Source organism: Pangasianodon hypophthalmus, chromosome 28, assembly GCF_027358585.1.
Source record: "Pangasianodon hypophthalmus isolate fPanHyp1 chromosome 28, fPanHyp1.pri, whole genome shotgun sequence".
NCBI classification, from domain to species: domain Eukaryota; kingdom Metazoa; phylum Chordata; class Actinopteri; order Siluriformes; family Pangasiidae; genus Pangasianodon; species Pangasianodon hypophthalmus.
The window spans coordinates 14660711-14686762 of NC_069737.1; the positions used below are offsets into that span (position 1 = coordinate 14660711).

At 39.6% G+C, this 26052-nt stretch overlaps 1 protein-coding gene across 1 annotated transcript; it reads left to right on the forward strand.

Moving 5' to 3' along the window:
* Nucleotides 1-6279: 6279 nt before the first annotated feature.
* klf3 (Kruppel-like factor 3 (basic)) lies at nucleotides 6280-24737 on the forward strand. Its single transcript, XM_034301185.2, has 7 exons — nucleotides 6280-6445; nucleotides 11786-11846; nucleotides 15200-15625; nucleotides 16582-16750; nucleotides 17681-17786; nucleotides 21928-22079; nucleotides 22197-24737. The coding sequence occupies exons 2-7, from the start codon at nucleotides 11805-11807 to the stop codon at nucleotides 22376-22378; spliced, it is 1077 nt and encodes a 358-aa protein (XP_034157076.1). The 5' UTR covers nucleotides 6280-6445; nucleotides 11786-11804; the 3' UTR covers nucleotides 22379-24737.
* Nucleotides 24738-26052: the final 1315 nt, after the last annotated feature.

Genomic DNA, 26052 nt, shown 5'->3' on the forward strand with positions numbered 1-26052 from the left:
AATTATTTTCAGAGCGTCAGATTTGACACTTCCTTGTAGGCCAGTTTATTTTTTCATCATTTCCCAGTACAGCGTGTGCAGCTCAGACTCTTATTGTCTTAAAATATTGGTGTTTTCTCTTCCTGGTCTTGTCTTTTCCTTGATTACTTCAGCTGAATAGAGACCATGCAATTTGATAAGGTGCATGCATTCTTCTGTAATGTGTGTGTGTGTGTGTGTGTGTGTGTGTGCTTTGCGGGCCAGTCTTTGCCTGGAAGAGGCAATTGTATACAGTAAGCCAAACCCAACACTGGAATTTTCATTGTGAGCCCTGAAAGCAGCGCGCACACACACACACGCACACACACCCTACCCCGCCCTGTTACATACAGAGGTGCTAACTCATTCTCTCTAAAATATGACTCTGATGTTGATCTTTAGACCTGAACCTCACTCTGTGTCTCTCTCTGTCTCTCTCTGTCTGTCTGCACTGGGTGTGTGTCTGTCAATAACTCTCTTGTTACCTGTAAAAATGGTAAGCATTGCCTGAAGGTTGGGTTTTGGTCAGGGTGGGACTGCTGTGTGTATGCGTGTGTGTGTGTGTGTGTGTGTCTGTGAAATAAACTATATTTGACATTTTAATTTCCCAGATGCCACTCCCTATTAGTAAGCTTTTCATTCACAAGTGTCTATAAGGGTTTCCTTTTGTGTGTGTGTGTGTGTATATGTGTGTGTGTGTTTGTGTGTGTGTGTGTGTATATATATGATGGAGTTCCTAGCATATGTTGAATCGTGGCCAATATGTCATATTACACCTTCCAAACTCCAAATGTGACTTCTGGAATTTGTTTTCTCTCCCTTATAAGCGATGTTTGGTTTAAAAAACATCATTTAAACAAGAAAACTTTTTTACATTTACTTCTGTTCTTCATTTTCCCCTTTTCTTTCCTTTTCTCATATTCACTCTATACAATACTGTATATCCCTGTTCATTTTATCGCTGTTTACAGTGTTTACACTGTTGGCAATGTTTGCACTGCACTGCCACTTTAATTCCAGATAGAAGTCTGCTGCTTATATCTACAGTGTTTACACTCCGCTGCACTACCACATCACACACTCACACTGTATTCTGTTTTATATAGATTCCAGTTCAATTACTTTTAGCATACGTCCAACTCTATATGTAGTTATATATATCCATAACATTAAAACCACTGACAGGTGAAGTGAATAACATTGATTATGTCGTTACAGTGGAACCTGTAAAGGGTTGAGATATATTAGGCAGCAAGTGAACAGTCAGTTCTCAGAGTTGATGTGTTAAAACCAGGAAAAAAGCCAAGCGTAAGGATCTGAGCGACTTTGAAATATTGTGATGGCTAGACGACTGGGTCAGAGCGCCTCCAAAATGGCAGGTCTTGTAGGGTGTTCCCGGTATGCAGCGGTTAGAACCTACCAAAAGCGGTCCAAAGAAGGACAACTGGTGAACCAGTGACAGGGTCATGAGCGCCCAAGGCTCACTGGTGCGTGTAGGGAGCGAAGGCTAGTTCATCTGGACCAGATCCCACAGAAGACCTACTGTAGCACAAATTGCTAAAAAAGTTAAAGCTGGCTATGATAGAAAGGTGTCAGAACACACAGTGCATCGCAGCTCGCTGTGTATGGGGTTGCGTAACTCCAGACCGGTCAGAGTGCTCATGCTGACCCTGTCCACCGCCAAAAGCTCCTACAATGGGCACATGAGCATCTGCTTCACTTGCCTGGGGAAGAGATGGCACCAGGATGCACTACAGGAAGAAGGCAAGCCGGTGGAGGCAGTGTGATGGTCTGGGCAATGTTCTGCTGGGAAACCTCGGGTCCTGGCATTCACGTGGATGTTAATTTGACACGTACCCCGTACCTAAACATTGCTGCAGACCAGGCACCCCCCTTCATGGCAGCGGTATTCCCTAATGGCAGTGACCTCTTTCAGCAGGATAATGCGCCCTGCCACACTGCAGAAACTGTTCAGGAATGGTTTGAGGAACATGACAAAGAGTTCAAGGTGTTGACTTGGCCTCCAAATTTCTCAGATCTCAATCCATTCGAGCATCTGTGGGACGTGCTGGACATCAAGTCGGATCCATGGAGGCCCCACCTTGCAACTTACAGGACTTAAAGGATCTGCTGCTAACGTCTTGGTGCCGTTACACAGCACACGTTCAGAGGTCTTGTGGAGTCCAGGCCTCGACGAATCAGAGCTGTTTAGGCGGAACAAGAGGGACCTACACAATATTAGGCAGGTTTATTTAATGTTACTGCTGATCGGTGTATATTGATATTGTGTTGTGCGGATATCATGCCATGAATTTATATTACACTCTCAGAACAAATGGTACTAAACTGAACTAAACTAAAGGATTTAAGGTATTTAGTTTGTAGAATAAAGCTTTAAAGGTACACTATATTCACCTTTCTAGTTGTAAGATGCACATTAAAGGAACATTAAAGGTATGCATGATGCATTCACGCTAGCAACAAGGAATAGGACACTTTACTACCCATTTTTTTCAGAGAATGCATCGTTCCATGTTTACTGAAATATATTGTGAGATTTTGTCCTGAATTTCTCTGAGATAGCTAACATCAATACATCAAATTGTTATGTTTTTTTTACTTTCTATCACCGTAAGCCAAAAAACGAATGATACTAAAAAGAAAAAAAAAACAAAAATGTATGCAGTACTATTAATGATTAAATTTTTTTTCTCATACAATATAAAACTTACTGTATATTATTGAGAAAATTCAATTCCGTGCAAAAGTTTTCATCCCCCATAGTTTTAAAATTAAAAAAAGTAACTATTTTACCTATAAAAATATTATAGAATATTAAAATAAAAATAATAAACTATCCAAACAACAGAAAATAAACTGAAAAGAAGTTTTGTCAAGTTTTGACGTGATTATTATTATTATTATTATTATTATTATTATTATTATTATTATTGTTATCCATCCATTTTCAGTACTGCTTTTCCTACACAGGCTCGCGGGATACCCTGGAGCCTGTCCGGGGGCACAATCGCACACACACTACAAATAATTTGGAAATGCATGTCTTTGGACTGGGGGAGGAAACCAGAGTACCCAGAGGAAACCCCTGAAGCACAGGGACAACATGCAAATTCTGCGCACACAGGGCGGGGAGTCGAACGCCCAGCTCCGGAGGTGTGAGGCAACAGTGCTAGACACTAAGCCACCGTGCCCCAATTATTATTATTATTATTATTATTATTATTATTATTATTATTATTATTATTTTCAGAGGACATGAAAAAAGTCAGAGGCAGTTATTTAGACAGAGGGTGGAAATGCAGCTTATTAGAGAACATTATTGTTATTTGAATAACAAGCTTTGAACTGAATATTGAATATTAGCATAAATGTTGTTACGTGTAATAATGAAGGAACATCCATGAACTCAAACTCTAAATGTTTTGCCTTCTTCATTTTGTAGATAGGGTGTGCAAACTTTTGCTCTCCGCTGTATGCGTACAATTTGCTGATTTAATCCTGTTGACGTTACAGATTATTATTTGCTTATTAAAGGATAAAGGTCAGGAACAGCAGTTACTCTGAGAGGAAATGTGTGGAGTTAAGTGTGGGAATGGGAAATGGATGTCTGTGTGTGTGTGTGTGTGTGTGTGTGTGTGTGTGTGTGTGTGTGTGTGTGTATTGTATTTTAATCATGTTCAGTATTCCACTGAATTTCTTTTACCTGACGTGTGAAGTGTGCTCTGTCTGTCTTTTGTCTGCCTGGGGCTTTCCTGCCAGTTTCAGTGCAGAACAAATTCCCCAACACCCATGCAGCCTGCAGGTGTGTGTGTGTGTGTGTGTGTGTGTGTGTGTGTGTGCACACGTATGTGCGTGTACTGTAAGTCTGGATAGATGTTTGTCATGTGTCTTGCATGTGGCCCTACGCTGTTTCGGCCTCTCTCTTTTAACCCCAGCACAGATAGAAGAACTAATCAGGAATTCTTGACTCTGATTGGTCAGAAGATGTTGATTAATTCTCTGTAACAGCAGCTCTGACAGTAGTGCAGCTACAAATCACAAATCACACGTATACATTAATGATCTTGTTCTAATACATTATCGTTTCTATAGGAACACATTCTGGTTCGTGAAGTTTGATGTTTTATTAGTTTTGCATTAGAGCTGCGAGGGTTAATGTAGCTAACAGCTAATTTGTTAAATTCTTTTTTGCGTTATAAGCGAAGTGCTTTTTCAAGGCTCACACATTTCATCGAACGTTATTCCAAGCTAGCTAAACTACTTAGCTAAGCTATGACGTTTAAACACAGCTGCCAGTTCGGTGAGATACAATTGTTTACATAAACATTATGTTTGTTATTTTAAAATAACAGTTAGGTTAGCATAACATTTTCTGTACATAAAAATTTTTGTTTCAAAGAACGATAAAATTGTCAGTGTGCTCTGAAAACGTTTTACGAAACGTATATAAACGTTCCTACCACATTTACATTTATCGACCACATTCTACGTAGTTATGTGTACGATGTTTTCTTGACTTGTTACGATGAGTTTTAATAAGAAATCTCGAACCCCAGCATTCTGTACACACTTCACGTTTCAAAGGTCTAGCCGGAAGTGACGTCATCTGTTTTTTTCTATAATACAAGATAGCAGGATCCACATAATGTAATATCTGGTTTAAGATGCACACACACACACACACACACACACACACACACTTGGGTGTGTGATCTGTTTGATTGCTATCAGGCATGTCCACGCCTGTTTGGCACTGTTCCTATTCAGCCAGTAAATACATTGTGTTTAAGCATTTATATGTAGTGGTGTGTGTGTGTGTGTCTGTGTGTGTGAGACAATCCAAATGGTTGTATATTGAATAGTTTAGAGGTAAATGCGTTGAAAGGTATAAGTGCGGAGGGTGTGTGAGGTATGAGTGGGTGTGTTTACGTCTCTGGGTGTGTCTATATGTGCATGAATCTACTTGTCACTGTTGTTGTGTGTGTGTGTGTGTGTGTGATGCTGGAGATGACGCAATATGGCATAGTTCTCTCAGCTCTACCATAAATCACCTTCACAATAGCTGTACAAAATAGACTTTACAGTGCTTTATGCAAATAAGCGATCACCTCCCTTGAACTTTTACCAGATTATGTAGCACCATGTTGCTGTCACTAGCTGCATCAGAAGTCACAACGTTAGTTGAACAGGATCAAACTGTGTGTCATTAAAGTGTCACATGATCTTAAATACACCTGGTCCTGAAGGAAACAAGAGTTTGTTGGAGAAAATAGGCACATAAACTGCATCATGAAGACCGAGGAGCTATCAAAACAATCCGTGATAACGTTTGAACAACCTCTGAACATCCTCTGAACATCATAACACAATTATCCTCACTGAACTGAGAGAAAGAGAGAAAGAGACAGAGAGTGAGAGAGAGAGAGGAAGAGAACAAGTGACTGACAGAAAGAGAGAGAGAGAGAGAGAGAACAAGAGAGACAGCCAGAAACAGCCAGTGAGAGAGAGAGAGAGAGAGAGAGAGAGAGGCTGACAGACTAAGTGAGAGATTGAGAGAGAAACAGAGAGAGATGGAGAGAGAGAGAGAGAGAGAGAGAGACATACTGAAAGTGACAGAGAGAGAGAGAGAGACAGAAAGTGACAGACTAAGTGAGAGATTGATAGAGAAACAGAGAGAGAGAGGTTGACATACAGAAAGTGACAGAGAGAGATGGAGAGAGAGAGAGATGGAGAGAGAGAGACAGACAGAAAGTGACAGAGAGAGAGAGATGGAGAGAGAGAGACAGACAGACATACAGAATGTGACAGAGAGAGAGAGAGAGAAGGAGAGAGAGAGACAAAGAGAGATAGACATACAGAAAGTGACAGAGAGAGAGATGGAGAGAGAGATGGAGAGAGAGAGACAGACAGACATACAGAAAGTGACAGAGAGAGAGAGAGAGAAAGAGAGAGAGACAAAGAGAGACATACAGAAAGTGATGGAGAGAGAGACAGAGAGAGAGAGATGGAGAGAGAGTGAGAGAGAGAGAGAGAGAGAGAGACAAAAAAAGTGACAGACAGACAGAGAGCATCCACACCCTCTTCCCTCTACTTTTTCTTTCCTTCCTTCCTTCCTTCCTACCCGTGGAGGAGTGAAGAGACACACCCACTCCCTCACCCTCTCGCCCCGCCCCTCGCCTCTCCCAGCCCCGCCCCTCGCCCCGCCCCGCCCTCGTGCCGTCATGTGGGGGCGCAGAGGAAAGTCTCAGGACTTGGTGAAGTTTGTGATTTGATTGTTCAGGACTTCAGGAGAGTAACACGGAGCTCGCTGTGATTCAGCTGCTTCCTGTCTTCATCCTCAGCCTGGCCATTTTGTTTAGAAAAGACTAACAGCACGAGAGCAGAAGCGCCTCAGTTTCACCCACATGTGAGTCAAACTACTGCTTTGTTTTGTTTTATATCCGAAACGTGTCATTATGACTTAACTTTTTAATGAAACATTAACCTCTTAGACTCTTAGATGTGTTGGTCTGACAGTCTTATGTTAGTGTAGTGCGGTGTTTTAGGTGTTAAACCTATAAATATGTCGGTTACATACCATTAAAACTCACTCATTTACCAGGTTTATTGACAAGTCTGCGCGCGCGCTTGCTATTTGCACTTTTTTTTTTTTTAGCATGCTACTTAGTACGCGAGTGTGCGTGTTAACCCGTAACCATGGCGACCCGCGCGCACGCGGCTGCTCGATACGCTCTATTTATACGCACTGCTCAGTACGCTAGTACGCAGTGAGTCCCAGTCAGGATTCTAAGTACTAAAAGGTTGTTATTTACTCTACTGATTGTATATTTTATTGATAAATACGCCTTATTATATTATTACATTATTATTACATTAGTGTAGGTCATTGTAGATTGTGTTTATGTGTGTGTGTGTGTGTTTATGTGGGAATCATTTAGGCATGTACCAGCAATCAAGCAAACAGGTTACACAACATGTTGCCACATTTAACATACAATATTTTGTCAAAATCTCATCACTGCATTTGCTTTGGACTTGGAAACAGACTGAGTTTTTAGGAGCGTTAAAAAAACAAACCTGGAAGAGTGACTGTCTTGAAAATCTCCCAATATTTACGTAAAAAAGTTTACACTGTTACTGAATTTTAAAAACATCAAAATACAATCTGCGATAATATTGTAAACCGCCGTAAAAATGTGAAGGTGTGTAAGTTTGTGACTGTCTGCTTTTTTCTTATTAGTCACACTTGTATCTATTTACACACAGACCTGTTAATTGCTAAATATATATTATATAATATACATATTTGCATGTTTGTAGCAATAATTTATTGTGTTTTTCGAGGAAATAATCTGATATCTGCAACATGTAGCTTTGCAAACCACTAAAAAAAGTTCACAGTGTAAAATTGTAAAATTCATTATTTGTACTGTTTTTTTTGTTGTTTTTTTTAAACATTGGAAAAATATTTATTTATTTATTTATTTATTTTTACAAATAAATCACGGAAATGTTTGCAATGATTACAACTCCTCGTACAGCTTTTGTCTCTACAGTTACGTTTACGCTCATGCAAAATAAAAAATTAGAATAATAATAAAAAGGTTAACAGCGTGCTTTCACACTTAATCAGCTGGTGTTAGAAAGAAGGTAATGATTTTTTTTTTCTAAGGGCGTGTGAACGTGAACACACACTCAGGTCTTGGATAGTGTGTGTTGCGTTGTGACATTGAACGCAGCGAGCGTGACTGAAACCAGAAAGTTGTAGGCCAAAGTTTAACAGTGTTGTTAACCTCAGCTCAGTGTGTTATTGGATATTTGTGTAACAGTGTGTGTGTGTGTGTAATAGTAATAGTAGTAGTAGTAGTAATGGTTGTCAGTTTGTGGTTAGTATTGTGTGTTAGTTGAAACCATTTTCACACTACAGAGTGAAGAGCAAAAGTTTGCGTACAAGCTGAGTAGAAGGTATGTACTGCGTTCTTCAGATCACGGCTAAAAAAAATTCCCTTCAAATTATTTTATTCATGTTTGTTAGTCCTGTTGCAAGATATACTCAGCTTTCAGTGTTTCGTGTTTTTGGAGCTCTGTGTGTTTGCGAATAAATTGTTAAATAGAAGTTGTGTCTTGTTTACACTGAAAAACCGTGGGAGCACAAACTTTTGCACTGGACTGGAAAGGGAGGGAAAGTGAAACAGATGGAAAGTCGGATCCGTTTTGTGATTAATCCGTGATTAATATTGGAGTTACAGAAGCACAGACGCCTGATGATACTGCAGGAGATACGATAGCGTGCGCATGGATAGCGTGCAGAGTCGCTCACGAATTAAACGTCATCACATTAATCAGTTATTACTCTATAAAGAGGAGAATGATATGTAATGTACCTCTGTGTGTGGGTGTGTGTGTGTGTGTGTGTGTGTGTGTGTGTGTGTGTGGGTGGGTGGGTGTTTCCAAGGAACATTAGGTGTTTTATAGCCCTACAGAACTGTCAGGATTGTTCCCTTCTCTCTCTCTCTCTCTCTCTCTCTCTCTCTCTGTGTGTGTGTGTGTGTGTGTGTGTGTGTGTGTGTGTGTGTGTGTGGGTCAGTGAGGCTGCCGTGTCCGGGGCCTTTTGTTTCAAGGCTCAGTCTTGCGTCACACATTCCATCTGGCACACTGAGCCTCTTTTCCTGTTTTCAGAGTGCGAGGGGAGAACGCACACACATACACACACACACACACACACACACAAACACACACACACGCAAACACAAACATGCCCAGATAGTCCACCCACTCAAACATCTCTCTCAGTGACTGCTGAACACACACACACACACACACAAACACACAAACACACAGAATTGACAGTGGCAGTTCCAGGGAAGGAGGCGTGGCCTGTGTGATTCTGTATCTGTCAATCACAGTGAAGGAGGCGTGGCCTGTGTATTTTTTTTCTATAACCTGTTTTTGTTCTAAAGTTTGTAATCTTCAGACAATAAGTATGACGTTCTTCACATTGACAATGTGAGAGACACACCCATATTACACACACACACACACACACACACACACACAGTGGATATTGACATTACACTGAGCAGTGTGAACGTTTTCCTCATGGCGTTGATAAGCATCGTTAGGCGTGTTCTTAACACCGGGTGTCGTTATCAGCAGGATGAGGCAGCGTGACAGGGACTTTCCTCATGGGCAGGGCGGTGTGTGTGTGTGTGTGTGTGTGTGTGTGTGTGTGTGTGTGTGGCTCCTGTTGTGTGGTTTTAAAGGTGTAAGTGATACAGCATCATTGTATTTTACAGAGGAAGAAGTGAGGGGTAACAAAAAAAGGACATGAAAAATGGTGAGAAACGGAGGGGAAAAGGGGATAGGAGAGAGAGAGAGAGAGAACAAAAGGTAGAGAGATAAGACATGAAGAAAGTAAAAGAGAGAGACAAGGAAAGAAATAAAGTGAGGGAGAGGAAGATAAAGCATGATGGGGAAGGAAAAAAGAGGGAAAAGAGGATGGCAGTGAGAAGAAGTGGGACAAAGAGAGAAATAGGAAAAGATGGACAGAGCAAGAGAGATAAGTGGAGAAGTGGACAGAGAGATGGGAAGAACGGAGGGATGAAAATAGACAGGGAGAGAAAGAAGGAGAAAAACGAGGCAGAGAAAGAGAGGAAGACTGATAGAGCGAGTGGAACAGGGACAGCAGTGAAACATGGAGAGAGAAATAAAAGGAGGAAGTGGTAGAGAGCCGTGCCGAGAAAGCGGGAAAAAAAAAGGAGGGACAAAATATAAGTGCGAAGAATGGATAAGATGGAGAGAGGGAGGAAGAGAGACAGGTAAATGTGACATACATAGGAGGACAGAGAGAGATGGAGAGAGAGAGACAGAGAGAGGAGTGTGGAAAGTGTAGTATACACACACAAACACACACACACATCAGACAGGTGAGGGGATTTACACTGATTGGGGTCAAAGGTCACATTCACTGTGTGTGTTTTTCAGACAGAGAGGAGGAGAATAAAAGGTCAGAGGTCAAATGCATATTCACTGTCAAAACTGAAGAGTATTAAAGGAGAGAGAGAGAGAGAGAGAGAGAAAGGTTATAGGTCAAATTCACTGTCATTGCTTCGGGATATTTTTCTTTTTTTGCCTAAAGAGAGAGAGAGAGAGAGAAAGAAAGAGAAGAATGGAGTAAAATGTTTAAGAAAAGAATAAAATGTTTAAAGAAAGAGAAATGAGAGAGCGAGTGAGTGAGTAAAAATGATAAAGAGAGAAAGTGGTGTGTGTATGTCTCTGTGTGTGTGTGTGTGTGTGTGTGTGTGTGTGTGTGTGTGTGTGTGTGTGTGTGTGTTTCACTCACATACCTCTGTGCTGTTATAATAGTTATTTCTGTTTTCATGGAATTGCTCCACTGTTTGTTGCTCAAATTATGCGATGTGTGAAGTCATGTGCAGTGTGTGTGTGTGTGTGTGTGTGTGTGTGTGTGTGTTTGTGTTATGGACGGTTAACCCTCAGCTGACCCTGACTCGGGTAGCTGGAGAGGGAGTGGCTGCTGTTTCACAAGCTCTGTGTGTGTGTGTGTGTGTGTGTGTGTGTGTGTGTGTGTGTAGTAACACCAGGTGTGGTCTCACACTTGCCGTTTCCATGCAACCTCACCCTAGTGCTGCTTCCTGTGGGTCTCACATACAAACACACACACACACAGCGTGAGAATAAAAAGTAATTAAATACGTTCTCTGAAACTCCACATATTTACGATACGACTTCTTCTTTTCAGCTACTGATGCACTGATACCAAAAGCTTGAGTATCACCAGCTACTAAGCTTTAAAAATTTATTTTTTAAATATTTGATTAATCATAAGTCTCGAATGAACATACGTATGTTTACGTTACTCGATTAACCGCTACGAGAGGAAGGAAAACATCGTAAATATTTAACGCACAGCGTATCATCAGCGTAATATTTCCGTTTCTCCAGCACACGCCAGATTAACGTGATCACGCTGGGAATTCACGTTTATCGTAATCTGTCCGTATGAATATTCCTACGTTATTTTTATGTATTACGCTGCGAAAGACATTTCGTGGATGTGATAATATCTTTTTATTTATTTTTAAAAAAATTATTTACGAACTGACTGGAAGATTTGGTGTTCAAAATTTGTAGCTAATTTTTTGAATTCTAAAATGTTACAATTATTACAGATTTATTTATTTTTGTTTTTTTATATATATATTAATTGAAAAAATAAAATAAATAAATCTGTAATAATTTAAAAACTTTATAAATAAAAATTGATGTAAATCTTTTTTTAAAAAATATATTGTTTTTTCTAAATATAAAGAATAAAGGAAATTGCAATTCTAAAATTATTTTCGGAGATTATATAAATCATCGAACATGGTAAATGCCTTCGAGAATCATGATGCAATATATTTTTATGAAGTCACTCGGCCGTGAGAGACAGGATTCTGTAATGTTGGGTGGATCTCTCTCAAAACATGAGTAATGACAGTTTTATAAGAGCTCACGATCCGCTTTTTCCACCTCAGAGACACAGAGTTAACACCATGCTCTCCATCACATCCTGTCATTCTGTCGCCTCTGTGTTGGTTCAGTGTGTACAGTGTGTGTGTGTACAGTGTGTGTGTGTACAGTGTGTGTGTGTACAGTGTGTGTGTACAGTGTGTGTGTGTGTGTGTGTGTGTGTGTGTTCGCAAGTCGCTTACTGATCCTGTCTTTTTTTTTGTTCTTCTTCCAGAATTCCAGTGGGAGCAGCCATGCTAATGTATGACTATCCAGTGAAGGCAGACAGGGAGACGGTGTGTACCAGGCCTTGTTTAACACACACACACACACACACACACACTCTCAGACAAGCACACACACGCATTGAGTCTTACATCATAATGGACAAAATGATAATCACGTCTATTTCCTTCACGATTAAAATGACCATTATTCATCATACAAATTCAGGAAGAAACTACGTCCTTCTTGCGGTGCAATGTGATATCATGAGCGCACCGGATGTTTTTTTCACTATCCATACACCCAAAACTACGCTAGAAATTTTTTGGAAATCTATAAATATGAGTCCTACTTCCTGTTCCCTATATTATATTGACTCAGTAGCGTGTATTACGTGCACTCTGTAATCTTGCAGTGCATTGTGGGATTTCCTGCCGCACCGAATAGTCTGCATTATGTCATCCTAGGTGAATGCAAAAAAAAAAAAGAAAAGATAAATACATACACCCTACATAGTGAATAAGGTGTGGATGTAAGATGTAAGGATTGTGTAGAATATCCACAATGCACGGATGTAGGGAATAGGGAATAGGGAGCAGGAAACCATTTTAGACGCAGAATACGTCCTTGGAAATGACTACAAAACGGCAAAACACTAAAAGTAGTGCACTAGGTAGTGAACAGGGAGTGAGTTCAGATGTACGGATTGTGTTAAATATCTAAAATGCATGGATGTAGGGAATAGCGAGCAGGACGCCATTTTAGATGCAGATTATGTCCTTAGAAATGACAACAAAATGGCGTCCGGCTCCGTATTCCCTTCGCCCTATTCCCTACATCCGTGCATTTTGGAAGGGACACTCCAAAGATAGTGCACTACATAGTGAATATGGTGTTTTAGATTTAGTCTAAAATGCATGGATGTAGGGAATAGCGAGCAGGAATCCAGTTTAGATGCAGAATACGTCGTCGAAAACGACTACAAAACGGCAAAACACTAAAACTAGTGCACTACGTAGTGAACAGGGAGTGATTTCAGACATACTGACACATTCATCAAGTGACTAATCTTTAAAATACTTAATATAAACCAAAAAAAGGGCAAAATGAAATGCTTAAAAAGTTATGTGAAGGAATGCAGAAGGATAAGGTAGACCAAAACAAAAAAAATTAAATAAATACAATAATTCAAAAGAATTTTAAAATAATAAAATATTGAATGAAACTATACGTAGAATTAAAAACAGGCTCAAGAAAAATCATCAGGGCACCAAAATTAGTAATAAAAAAGACAAGCTTGTTATTAAAAAATCTAAAAATAAATAAATAAATAAATAAAAATAAAAATGTAATAAAAGTTGTGCATGCAATACACTCCAATGTTTAAAAATTTCACTGTTCAGCGCTGTAATAAATACAATTAATAAATACCTCCAAAAAAAAAACAAAAAAAAAGGATAGTGAGTTAGTAATATCAAGCACCACATAATACGTTTAAGATAAAACGCACTCAGTGACTGATAATAAATCAGCTGTTAATAAAATATTCTGCTGGTGTTTGTGTAAGTGCTGTAAAAACAAAAGACAGCCGGAGGGAAATATCTGTAATGTCCGGACAGTTTAAAAAAAGCAGCTCTTTAATGTAATCATAACATAAAAAACGATGAATCAGATTCCGTGACAGCTTTGCAGCTCGGCCGACCGGCCCGGCGTGACCAACACGCTGCCATCCATCACCTCCGTCAGTCAGCGTTTCTCACACTGGCTTTTTTTAAAAATACGTTTTCTGGTCGAGCGGTGATTAAGATGGTGTTGTGTTGGGTTTTAACGCCTGAATTCAAAGGTGTGTGTGGTATCGAGTTTATCTCGCCTTCCTGTTGCTCGACTGGCTCAGCGGGACGAGTTTACCCGAAAAAAAAACAAAAAAAAACCACAACCCCTATGTTTCCTCTCCCCAAAAACTGAACGCACACAATAGGCGGCTTGGCAATCGGCCAATCATACGCCAGAGTTTTCTCTCTCTGTGTGTGTGTGTGTGTGTGTGTGTGTGTGTCTCGTCCGTAGTTCTGTTTCTGTGTGTTGGAGGAAAACAAAGGCAAGAAAACTGTATTTGTTTTTTTTTTTGCTGTTAAACTGAATGTTGAAACTTTTATGGTGGGATTTTTTTTTTAGTTCTTAAAAATGGATAAAAATTCATCTTAAGGATCATGTGTTAGTTATTTATAACTAGTACAAGTGTAGTTATGGTTATTATTTAGTCAGCATAGTTATAAGCCAGCTTGAAATGAAAGAGGTCAATCTAAAACTCAAAAAAAAAAAAATAGCAATTTTATTTTACACTCAACCGGCCACTTTATTAGGAACACCTGTAGACCAAGGTGGCAGTGCAGTTCATCTTCCCCTGTCGTGTTTTGGTGAGATTATCGCCTCGGATTCAGTTTTTGTCTTTCAAGGATATGCTTTTCTGCTCACCACGGTTGTAAGGAGTGGTTATTTGAGGTACCGTAGCCTTCCTGTCAGCTCGAACCTCTCTATAACGTTCTCTCCTGCCCCTCTCTCATCAGTTTCCACCTCATCTGCTCAGACGGATGTGTTTTGTTTTTCACACCATTCTGTTGTGAGATCATTATATGTGTTTTGCCATTTTCATAAAACTTTTTATGTAGTACACTACTTAGGGAGTTCTGTAGTACACTACTTAGGGAGTTCTGTAGTACACTACTTAGGGAGTTCTGTAGTACACTACTTAGGGAGTTCTGTAGTACACTACTTAGGGAGTTTAACATGTTTCAAAACACAGGATGGATCCCAAATAGCTTTCTATTGACTATATATGCTCACTACCTAGTAGTGTATAATGGTAAGAGCCAGTAAGAGCCTGCCTGGTGGAATTTAGCTACTTATTATCACTTGGATCATATCATACATAATGTTTTGGTTGAAATAGACTTAAATGGATTTTGCTACATTACGGGTTTTTGCCTTTGATCACGGAAATATAACGAAAAATCAGAATAATGTTTGTACAGTGAAATTCAGCCAAAGTGGAAATTCAGAAATGATGTTCGTGATTTTCACACTACTCTAATATTACAGTACTGCATCATGTGTGTGTGTGTGTGTGTGTGTGTGTGTGTGTGTTCAGATGGATGTACATTCCTTTCTCATTAGGTTAGGCTTTTTAGGGGGCCTGTGAGTTAGCTTTGGCTCCGTCTCGCTCGAGCAAAGTCAGAAAAGCAGTTTTTCATCATCTGTCTCCTGAGTACACAGCTGCCTCTAGAACTGTGTGTGTAGGAGTGTGTGAAAGTGTGTGTGTGGGAGTGTTTGAAAGTGTGTGTGTAGGACTGTGTGAATGTGTGTGTGTATGAGAGAGAGAGCTTGGGGATATTTACTTTCTCTCCCCCGCCTCTGTGTGTTATTTCAGGGTTACTCATCCTTGGTGAAGTCTCAGGCCGAAACGTACAGCGCCATGTTCTCCATTGGTCCTCACCCCTCTCAGTACGGCTACGTTCCTCACTACCCGACGTATCACAGCCCCCCACGCGCTCACACTCACACACACACTCACACACACACTCCTCCTCACGGCCCCGACGCCCCCACACACACGCAGCTGGAGCCCGTGGACCTGTCGCTCAGCAAGAAGTCCTCACCTCCGCCGCCGTCCTCTTCCTCCTCGCCGTCATCATCCTCGTCCTCCTCGTCCAGAGCCACGCCGCCGTCCCCGTACGAGCGCATCAGCCGCTCTGACTCCGCCTCCATGACCGGATCTCCCTCCGGCTCGCCCCGGCTGCTGACTCCGCCCATGGCGCTGTCCTTCCCCACCACGAGTTCTGGACAAAACTATACTGTAATTTCATTTTATACTTCATATTAATAGTATATTTACGATATCGTATCATTTTCATGAATTAACACACTAATATAATTCGTATTTAGATTTTATACCTGTATATAAATGGGGGAAAAGTGAGTCGTGTCTTTTTTACATTTTAATTTCACAGAAAATTATTCGAATACAAAAATATTTAACTCTAAGTGTTTGTAGAAGGAAAAAATATAAATAATATTATCATTAAAAAATTACTTTTTTTTAAAACATTTTTTGTTAAACATTTTATTCTCTATGGCATATTTTTATGTATATTTTTAAAAATATAAAACTTTTTTTTTCATCTTTGACCCATATGTACACTATAGAAGTATTATATAATTATATAAATATTATATCTACCATACAGGTAACATATTATTAATTAAGTTTTAATTAGAATAATAACTTTATACATACTTTTTGTAATACACACACACACACACACACACACACACTCTGTATATTAATTATACCTGTAAATGAATAATGTAGTTTATTAACATATTACCATATTTACTTTTATTATTTGTGTAATTTAACAATAAATTGATTTAAATGAATTGCATTTAATAATAACAACACTTTAAAAACTTGTCATAATTAATATTATGAATTTTAAAAATGATTTTACTCATTGTAATATCACACATCAGTAATTTAATTGTAATTTTAATGAATCATTTATAAACTATTATTTTTGTTATTATAGACAGAGGGTTCAGCTACAGTGATGCTAATGCTAATGTTTTACGTCTTCTTTTAACTACGTTTAATCTTTTAAATATAAATTCTATTTTTCAGTATAGTATTTATTTATTTATTAAGGTATATTAAATAGATTATTAATGTACTGCTTATGGAATTGATGAAGCAGAATTGAGTTGTCCAGTCCAATTAAGTGTGTGTGTGTGTGTGTGTGTGTGTGTGTCCAGTTGGTGACTCCGCTGGTTTCAGCTACTGGTCCGGGTCTCATCCCGGTTCTGCCCAGCATGATCCTGCCCTCCATGCCCCTGCTGTACCCCCACGTCCTGCCCTCTTCCATCATGCTCTTCCCCACCACGCCCGACGATCAGAAGGGCGGAGCCACCTCTCTCAAACCCGGTAAAGAAATTAAAGTAGTCACCATGCTGGATTTCTCTCCTGTCAGTCCTACAGAGATCATTCTAAGATTAATATATATTTAGGTTTTTTTTTTCTTGGCTGCGCATAGTGAAGCGTCTTTTGTAGAATTTGCATTTACTGAGCCTTTAACGGCTCATTTGCATTCCCTCGCAAATGATTATTATTGCGCTCTCTTGCAGTTATTTTTGCAATTATTTCCCTCAGTGTAGTTTTCCTCTGTGAAACGCCTCCTGGATCCAGATCACTGATCAGCAAATGCACATGATTGTAAGGGAACGCAAAAGTATTAAAAAAAAAAACAAGAAGAAAGAAATATCATTTAATATAAATTTTTTATATCATTTAATATTAATATAAAATGTGGAAATTTAAGAGTTAGTGCAGCGTACGTAAAGACAGCTTTAGTGAAATATAAGAATGAAATAATCAAGATATAATCTGATATAAGTAATTAGTACTTCAGTACTACTACCATATTTTCCAGAATATAAGCTCCTATCAGATATATATATATATATCTCACCCTATTTTTTTTAGTACAAACTTTATTATAGATTTTTATTTTATGACTTCTGCATTATCAAGTCAGTACAAAAACATTTTAGATTTATTATATATATATACACACACACACACACACACACACACATATATATATATATATATATATATAAACATGTATTTTGCAGTAACCCAATTTTGTCCTAACAAACATAAATAATATTAAAACTGACCGATACATGGAGCCTTCTTTAGAGAGTTTAGTCCAGACATTACGGTCAACGTATAAACGTGCGAGCAAGCCTGACTGATGTACGGACAAGTTGATACACATATACGCACTTCTACTGTGTAAATAAGATGCTTGAACGTCATCTGATTCGCTAATCTTCCTGTGTTGTCTCTCAGACGGCGTCCAGGACCACCAGCCAATCAAATCCGAGCCTCACAGCGAGACCGCTCCCAGCACGTACAGGCAGGAAATTCCATCGCCCCCGATGCCAAGCTATAACGAGTGAGTGGCACAGCGGTCCATTTACACGTACACATACACACGTACACACGTACACACCCACATGCGCACACCATATATGCATATATATATATTTACATACACCCACACACACCTTGTGTAATGATATATATCTAGCTATTTCATCACTTTCTACCATCATGGGGTTTGGTATGGAATAATGGGGTTTTTGAGTGTGTGTGTGTGTGTGTGTGTGTGTGTGTAGGAGGGGGAGAGAGAGAGACAAGGAAAGAATTCAGTCTCAACTTGTCCCCGGTGGTATTTATCTGCATTCTTTCAGGTCACAATGTTTGCCATGTTTTCAACACTGTACACCTGCTCGTAAAAAAACGCCCCCTGCACGCATCGCCTCGGTCTGTCATTATGAGACAGAAACACACACGCAAACACACACACGTGTGCCCTTAGCAAGATATATCCGCTGTGTGTTAAAGTCACAGGTGTGTACAGCCGGACCGAGGATTTCACACGCTTCCTCTGAATACAGCTTTGAAATGATTTGTTATTATTACCGTATTTTCCAGACTATTTATGACACTTCTGCAATTCTCGTAACAGTCACGTAATTATGATATAATTTTACACTTAACCAAAAGCTTGCTTATTTTTCATCTGCTAACTTTTTAACACTAACCTCAAGCTGAGTTATACATGCTGTAATTTCATGATAATCATCTATAATTTAATTAATATGTATTTATTCTAAAATTATTAATTGCTATTTTTCACTCAGTCTTCATAGAACCAAGCAGAGAGATTTGTCAAAAAATATAAATTAAATGTTTACTTGTGTTAATTATCTCAAGCTCTGAAAAAACTATGATGGAAAGAAATTATTTATATACTTCTAACCCTTTCTCACATAAATTATTTATAATCATATCCACCTTCTTTACATGTTTTTATTACTTAAAATTGCATGACATGAATTTTAAAACTTTCTCCAATCAATTAAATTAAAAAAAAAAACCCAGATTGTCCATGTGTAGTAGTGACTAAAAACAAATAGAATAAAAATTAGAACTGAAAATTTTATAGAAAATATATATTTTTAACAAAACATAGTTATATTCTTGACAGATTTTACAGTTAAAGTAAAGAAGGTAATCTTCAAAAAATAGTTTTTAAAAATGTAAGGTGTTCAGTGTCTGGCACAAACATAGTTTTTTTAATTTCATTTTTAAAATAATTAATTTGTAATAAATTTTAGGCAGAAGGTTAGTCAATCAGGATAATGATTTGGTAATTTACATCTTGTTTTTTTCTAAAATATATTTTTAAAAACATTGTGTGGACACTATGGATTATAATTTATTTATATCAACTTAAGTGAAATTTATTTACATCTCTAAATTGTTTCAATTACATTTTTCTTTGCATTTTTTGAAGTAAATATATGAATTTTTACAGACTCTTTGACTTTTTGTAAAAGAGCTGCACGGATCTAAAAGATGGGCTGGATTTATAGCCGAGGTTTACATTCGGCGCGACACGAGAAGAGAATAAGCTCACAGCAAAACGATAAACATCTTCACTTCTTCGAATCCTATAGTTCAAGTGGTTCAAGCAAAACTACACAAGAAGTGAAATCAGACACATGGATAATAAAATAACACAAAACAAAATCCTGCTGTCACCGCAGGTAGTCAAAACGAAACTGAGATTCCTATCAAGCTGTTGAAAACATTCAAGGTTTAAGTGACGTGTGCTTGAAGCCTGATTTATAAACCTGATTTTCTGCTTAAAACAGTTACGAAAGACTACACTAGAAAAAAAAACCTGTAAAACTTCAAACTCTGAGCCAGACTTTCTCTCAGTGTTATCAAGTTCAACACAAGCCACCTTTCTCTTTACACATGTAGAAGTCCGAGACGTGCGTCATTGTGTTGTACTTCCCCGGAAAAACGGCAGTACAATAGCTAAATCACGAGTTAGTGTCCTTTTTTCTCTCGTTGATGTTGTTGCTGGCGCTCGGTACTCGCTTCGAGTGAAACGCTCAGAGGATGTTAAAATACCGTCCGGGAGATCTTATCAAGACGTCAGCTTGTCAGCGTGTTAGTGACATTGTTCTACACGTGGTTAAGACTCATGAACACGATGGCAGACTTTTCTTTCATGTTCAAAGGCCGTGCTTGAAAGACATTTGACTTCAAACGGTTACACAAAAACGATTTTTCGTGACATAGCTGCAATCACACCACTTCGTCGTGGATTATTTTCCTACAGCAGCACACCCTCAAGTGTTTTATTACTTACTTATCCTTTACTTTAACCTCCTGGCACTGAGGAAAAGCCGAGATCATGCAGAATCCGATCACATCTCTTAATAATAAGGGTAATATTAATAAATATAAACATATAGAAACATACATATGTGTGTGTGTGTTTATAAAGGTGTATATAAACACAGCCACTTCCAAGCTAAGGTCACAAAAGGTTAAGTGTACAGTCTGACGGTGTGTGTGGTGTTTCTTTACATTGTTTTGTGTAGTTAAATTTGCTTTAGTCGTTCAGTGGAAGTGTGTAATGCGACCGGTTCAACAACTGAACGACTGACCTCCAGTTTATTTCTTCCATTCAATAGCAAGGTTTATTTGACCCAAATCGTGTTTGGAATCAGTTCAGCATCTTGTGTGTGTGTGTGTGTGTGTGTGTGTGTTCTTCTACGGCACTGATAAAATCTCCCAGTGTGCACTCCGGCGGAGACACTGTGTCTCCAATTGTCCACATGTAGGCAGTGACTATGTGTGTGTGTTCGTGTGTGTGTGCCTGTGTGTGTGCGTGTGTATGTGTGTGTGTGAGTGGGTGTTTGGTGTGTTTGCTTGTGTCTGTGTAATTTTCTGTACCTGTCAGTGTGTGTGTGTGTGTGTGTGTGTGTGTGTGCTTGTGGGAGGGCACTGACCTATGTCTGTCAGCGTGTGTATGTGTGCGTGTGTGTGTGTGTGTGTGTGTGTGTGATATCATCAGGCAAGCATGCTGACTCATGAGGGAAAAGAAAACATGAGCAGAAAAAGAAAAGAGCAAAGCTGAGAGAAGGGTGGAGCAGGAAGGTGGGACAGTAATGTTCTCCTCAGGGCGCGGTGTCAGAAAAACAGAACTAAAATATACTTTTAGGAACAAATGTGAGAAAATGAGAGAGAGAGAGAGAGAGAGAGAGAGAGAGAGAGAGAGGGCTAGGAAGATGAAAGGCCGAAGATGGGACACAAAATGGAGGAGAAGTCAGGGGAAAAGGACAGAGAGACAAAGACAGAGATTATACAGTGTTTCAACTCAGTGGGCGGGGCCAGAGCTCCAGGGGCGTGTCCGAGTGTCCCAGCTGTGTTCAGCACCGTCGTAACGACCATCCGGTCCCATCACGAGTTTTACTTTAACACGTGAACCATGTGACTGGACTGTTTAGTGACACTTCGTAATGTTACGCAGTCTGAAATGAGCAGCAGGTGTGAAAGAGGAACACAGCCGCGTTTCACTCTCTAATAAACTGATGAGTGAAGTTTAATGAGCAGCTCATCAGCTTCCTGCTGATTACAGCAGCCTGCAGTGACCCCCAGTGGCCAAAGACTCTAACTACACCTGAAAATCACAGACTTCTAACATGGATGACTGGATGGATGGATGGATGGATGGATGAACAGACAGATAAGAGATGGATGGATGGATGGATGAACAGACAGATAAGAGATGGATGGATGGACAGATGAGAGATGGATGCATGGATGGTTGAACACACAGATAAGAGATGATTGATGGATAAACAGACAGATAAGAGTTGGATGAATGCGTGGATAGATAGATAAACAGAGAGATAGATGTGATGGATGGATGCTTGGAAAGAAGGGAGGGAAAATGAAAACTGGATGGATGAGCAGACATATAGATAAGAGATGCATGGATGGATGGATGGATGGATGGATGTATAGATAGGAGGGCAAGAATGGATATATAGAAAGGGAGATGGAAGATGAGAAAAAGAGAACGGAGGTGAGAGGGATGAATAGACACACAGGAAGTGATGCAGGATATGGGGGGATGATGTATGTATGTATGTATAGATAGATAGTTGAGCTAATTATAATCCATCTCTCTCTCTCTCTCTCTCTCTCTCTCTCTCTCTCTCTCTCAGGGCGAACACACACTCGGTGATTGTACACGCCCCTAAAGTGGAGTCTCCCGATCCTCTGAAGAAGCGTCGCATCCATCGCTGTGATTTTGGAGGCTGCAATAAAGTGTACACGAAGAGCTCACACCTCAAAGCCCACAGACGCACACACACAGGTATACACACACACACACACACACACAAACACACATAGAAGTAAATACAGAAATCAAACAGTTGACAGTTGACTAAGGAGCCTCTTTTCTCACGTGTGTGTGTGTGTGTGTGTGTAGGAGAGAAGCCGTATAAGTGCTCGTGGGAAGGCTGCACGTGGAAGTTTGCACGTTCAGACGAGCTGACACGTCATTACCGCAAACACACCGGATCGAAGCCGTTCAAGTGCCCGGATTGCGACCGCAGCTTCTCCCGCTCCGATCACCTCGCCCTGCACAGGAAGCGCCACATGCTGGCGTGACGTCAAAATGCAGCGCCGATTCAGCCAGTGCACCTTCCACACGGACCGCGCTATTATTAACCGGGTGTAGGGGTGTTCCGTACGCAGTCACAACGAAACGTCACAGACAAACTGAGTCAAACGGCACGGAGAAGACTTCCTGTCAACTCTGGGGTTTTTGCAAAAATGTCATATTATGATATGTGAAGCCGTATTGTATCATCACATCACCCAGCCTGATTTTCAGATTCCGCCCTTTACCCCTTTACTGGACTAGATTCCACCCTTTACCCCTTTACTGGACTAGATTCCGCCCTTTACCCCTTTACTGGACTAGATTCCACCCTTTACCCCTTTACTGGACTAGATTCCACCCTTTACCCCTTTACTGGACTAGATTCCGCCCTTTACCCCTTTACTGGACTAGATTCCACCCTTTACCCCTTTACTGGACTAGATTCCGCCCTTTACCCCTTTACTGGACTAGATTCCACCCTTTACCCCTTTACTGGACTAGATTCCACCCTTTACCCCTTTACTGGACTAGATTCCACCCTTTACCCCTTTACTGGACTCTACTGGACCTTTCCAAAGTGCTTCTTTCTCTCTCTCTTTCCCTCTCTCTCTCTCCACATCTCACTCGCTTTGACACGCAAACTCACACAGTTCTGTCAGGCGCCCTCTGCTGGTCAAAGGGTTTATTGTGCTACCATATACACACACACTCACACACACACACACACACACCCTGGGTCAATCCTGAATAATGTGAATTTCTTTCTTTTTTTTTTTTTTATATTAGTCAGGAAAATCTTGTAAGTCTCTAATTTTGTAACCAGCAAGTGTCACATGTGTAGGCAGGTTTTAATCAGTTTATTTTATGCTTTTCTTGTTTGTTTGGGTTAGTGTAACGACATTATTCATATTTTAAACTCTTGTGTTTGCAATACCGTATTTTCTGGAGTATAAGACACATATTTTTCCCCTCTAACAGGCATTGAGATTTTTTTGCATTAATCTGCCCCTTTATCGTAGAGTTTTTACGGTAGGCGTGCTACTCATTTACAGTTTACTGTCATTAACTTCCCTCTGATTTAACGCTGGAAATCTTTACAACAGCTCGAGTGGAAATGAATTACGATTATTTACAAAGTTTCTGCTTTAAATAATGACTTTTACATAAATATACAGCGTTCCCACATGGTGCAGAAAACCTACAAATGCACTGAACATGAATATTCCAGTCACTGAAAACACTTAACAAATAAGAAAACTGATAAAAACGTCCTTTTTACATTTACATTAGAATATTATGTTAGTGTTACTTTAGAATATTAAGCTACTGAGTTCGCAAGTTTTGGTGCATTTTTTCTGAAAATAAGAGAAAACGTGTCCAAATATTAAACATCCCACATGTCCTGGGAAGAAAATAGAGAACATCTGGAAAATGAGGCAATGGAGAAAATGTCCTGGAAAATAATTTCCTAAAAAGAGCAAGAACAGAAGATAATGTATAAAATGTATATTTAGCCATAATACCACATTGAGCGTTCATTAAGGCCTGGTTTATATTTGACACGTGACTATGAGTGCACATATGGACTTAGTGGCAACATCGCTGATCATCGCTGTTCATCTATTATTTACGTCTGGAGGATTAAAAGCGACATCCACTAGAGGGCGCTACAGTCCAAACATTTATCAGTTGTCCATTTAGTGATTTTTTTTCCCTGATCTTTCCTCCATCGTCATGATCATGAGCTGCGCCTCAAATCGAAAACCACGCCCTTACGTTCAAAATGATCTCTTCCACATATGTGAGCTCACAGACGCCCGTGATTGGCTAGTGTCGCTGTGATTGACAGGGGACAAAGACTATGCCCCTCCTACCAAGAGAGCACAGCCAGTTTTGCTCTCTCGGACTCGCACCACGGACGGGATTCAAACTTGCGAGCTCTAGATGTTAGCCTTAATACCCAAAACTGTTTAGAATAGTGCGTAAATATGAGACACAGCTCTAGATTGTTCAGCCTGTTGCTGATATTGTGTCGCGTCGTGTTATACTGCCCCCTACCGTGAACGCTGGTATTGCAGAATTATGTTCATCGTGTAAATGTTTTTCAGACGTGCACACGAACACACGAACACGTGCCTTCAAACCCTGTAGTGTTGAAGAAAAGAACTTTCTAAAAAGATTGCTGTATTTTACAGGAATATTAGAGGGATTAAGGTATTTACTGTAACTAGTCTGTACACAGATCAGATCTCTGAAGTGTTGTTTTAGACTCCGGACAAACAAGCAAAATTGACATGCTCTAAAATTCTACCTTAATACAACAAAACAATTTTTTCACTAAGCAGAGGGGTACGTCTTCTACTCCAGAAAATACGGTATATAAGAAACAAATGCTCACAGCATCAACAGGCTCCCGTTTTGCAGCGCGTCTGTATACGATTTGATGTTTATTACGTAAGTACTATGTACTATATCAGAACTCTGTACTTGCACATTGAGTAATGACGTTGTTTTATGCAGTTGCAGGTATGTATGTAAGGAGTGCGTGTAAAGGTGCCGAAACTTTTACGATATTATCACGATAATATCGCATCTGAGCTTGCGTGAAGCGCTCATCCAGTGAATTTACTTAAATATCGTGATACATATTTGCGTAAGTGGTTTTCGGCAACGCACCCAGCATCGTGATTAGGAGCTCATCAGATCCTCAAACAAACGGTTAGCTGCTATGACGTAGCATTGAATTACTAGCGATAGCGTTAGGTTAGAATATGCGCTCGTGGATGTGGATGTAGTTTAGGGCTGTTATGCATGGAAGCAGTCCGAATTTCATTCAAGGGCGATTGTATTTACACGGCTAAATGTGAATCATTTTAAAAAGAGGGGCATTATGGTAATGGAGTTCGGTTTGGTTGTGGGGAATGTCATTTTTCGTTGTCACTTTGCGTAGCACACACAAGGACGCGTCTGTGTGTGTGTGTGTGTTACTATGTTTTTCTTGTTAATATTTGGAAAATTGCTTTTCTATATAAAGAACTTTATAAAGGATAATGTGCACTTTAAGCTTGAAAATGATATCCAGTTAGCAAAAAAGCAAAATTTACAAGATTTTTTTTTTTTTTTTTTTACACATTGTTCCTCCTAGCAATGCTAATGTTAGCAATAATGACATACACCAAACACACCTAGGCCGATTATTTGCGTTTATCAAAATTTCATTTTTGTACATTTCACTTTTATTTTAAAATTTTGACGGCTAAGGAAAAAGAGCGACAACTCCTCATAGCTAGTGAAACATTTGTGGCAGATTAGCGCTTCCCTTCAGATCTCCTCACTACTTTATTCCACCAAAGTGTATTTTAATGTCAAACATCTAGGCTATGATTTACCCTGTGCTAATTAGCATTCTAGCTAGACTGTTTTGCCATTTGTTAAAAGCGTCAGAATGCGAACAATCGATTGTGTAAGGAAATAAAGTAGAAAGCTAGCTCCATTTTCTGTGACATACAATAGCGCTAACATACAGGGGGACATTTCTTTAGCCTTACAATGTGCGCAAGAGGACTATGTCGCTAACTGCTAATTACCTGATTAGCTAGCTAACTATTAGCTAGCTACATAAGATCCAAAGTAGTGACTTTTTTTTAGCATGTATGCTGAATGAATCCTAATAGAAACC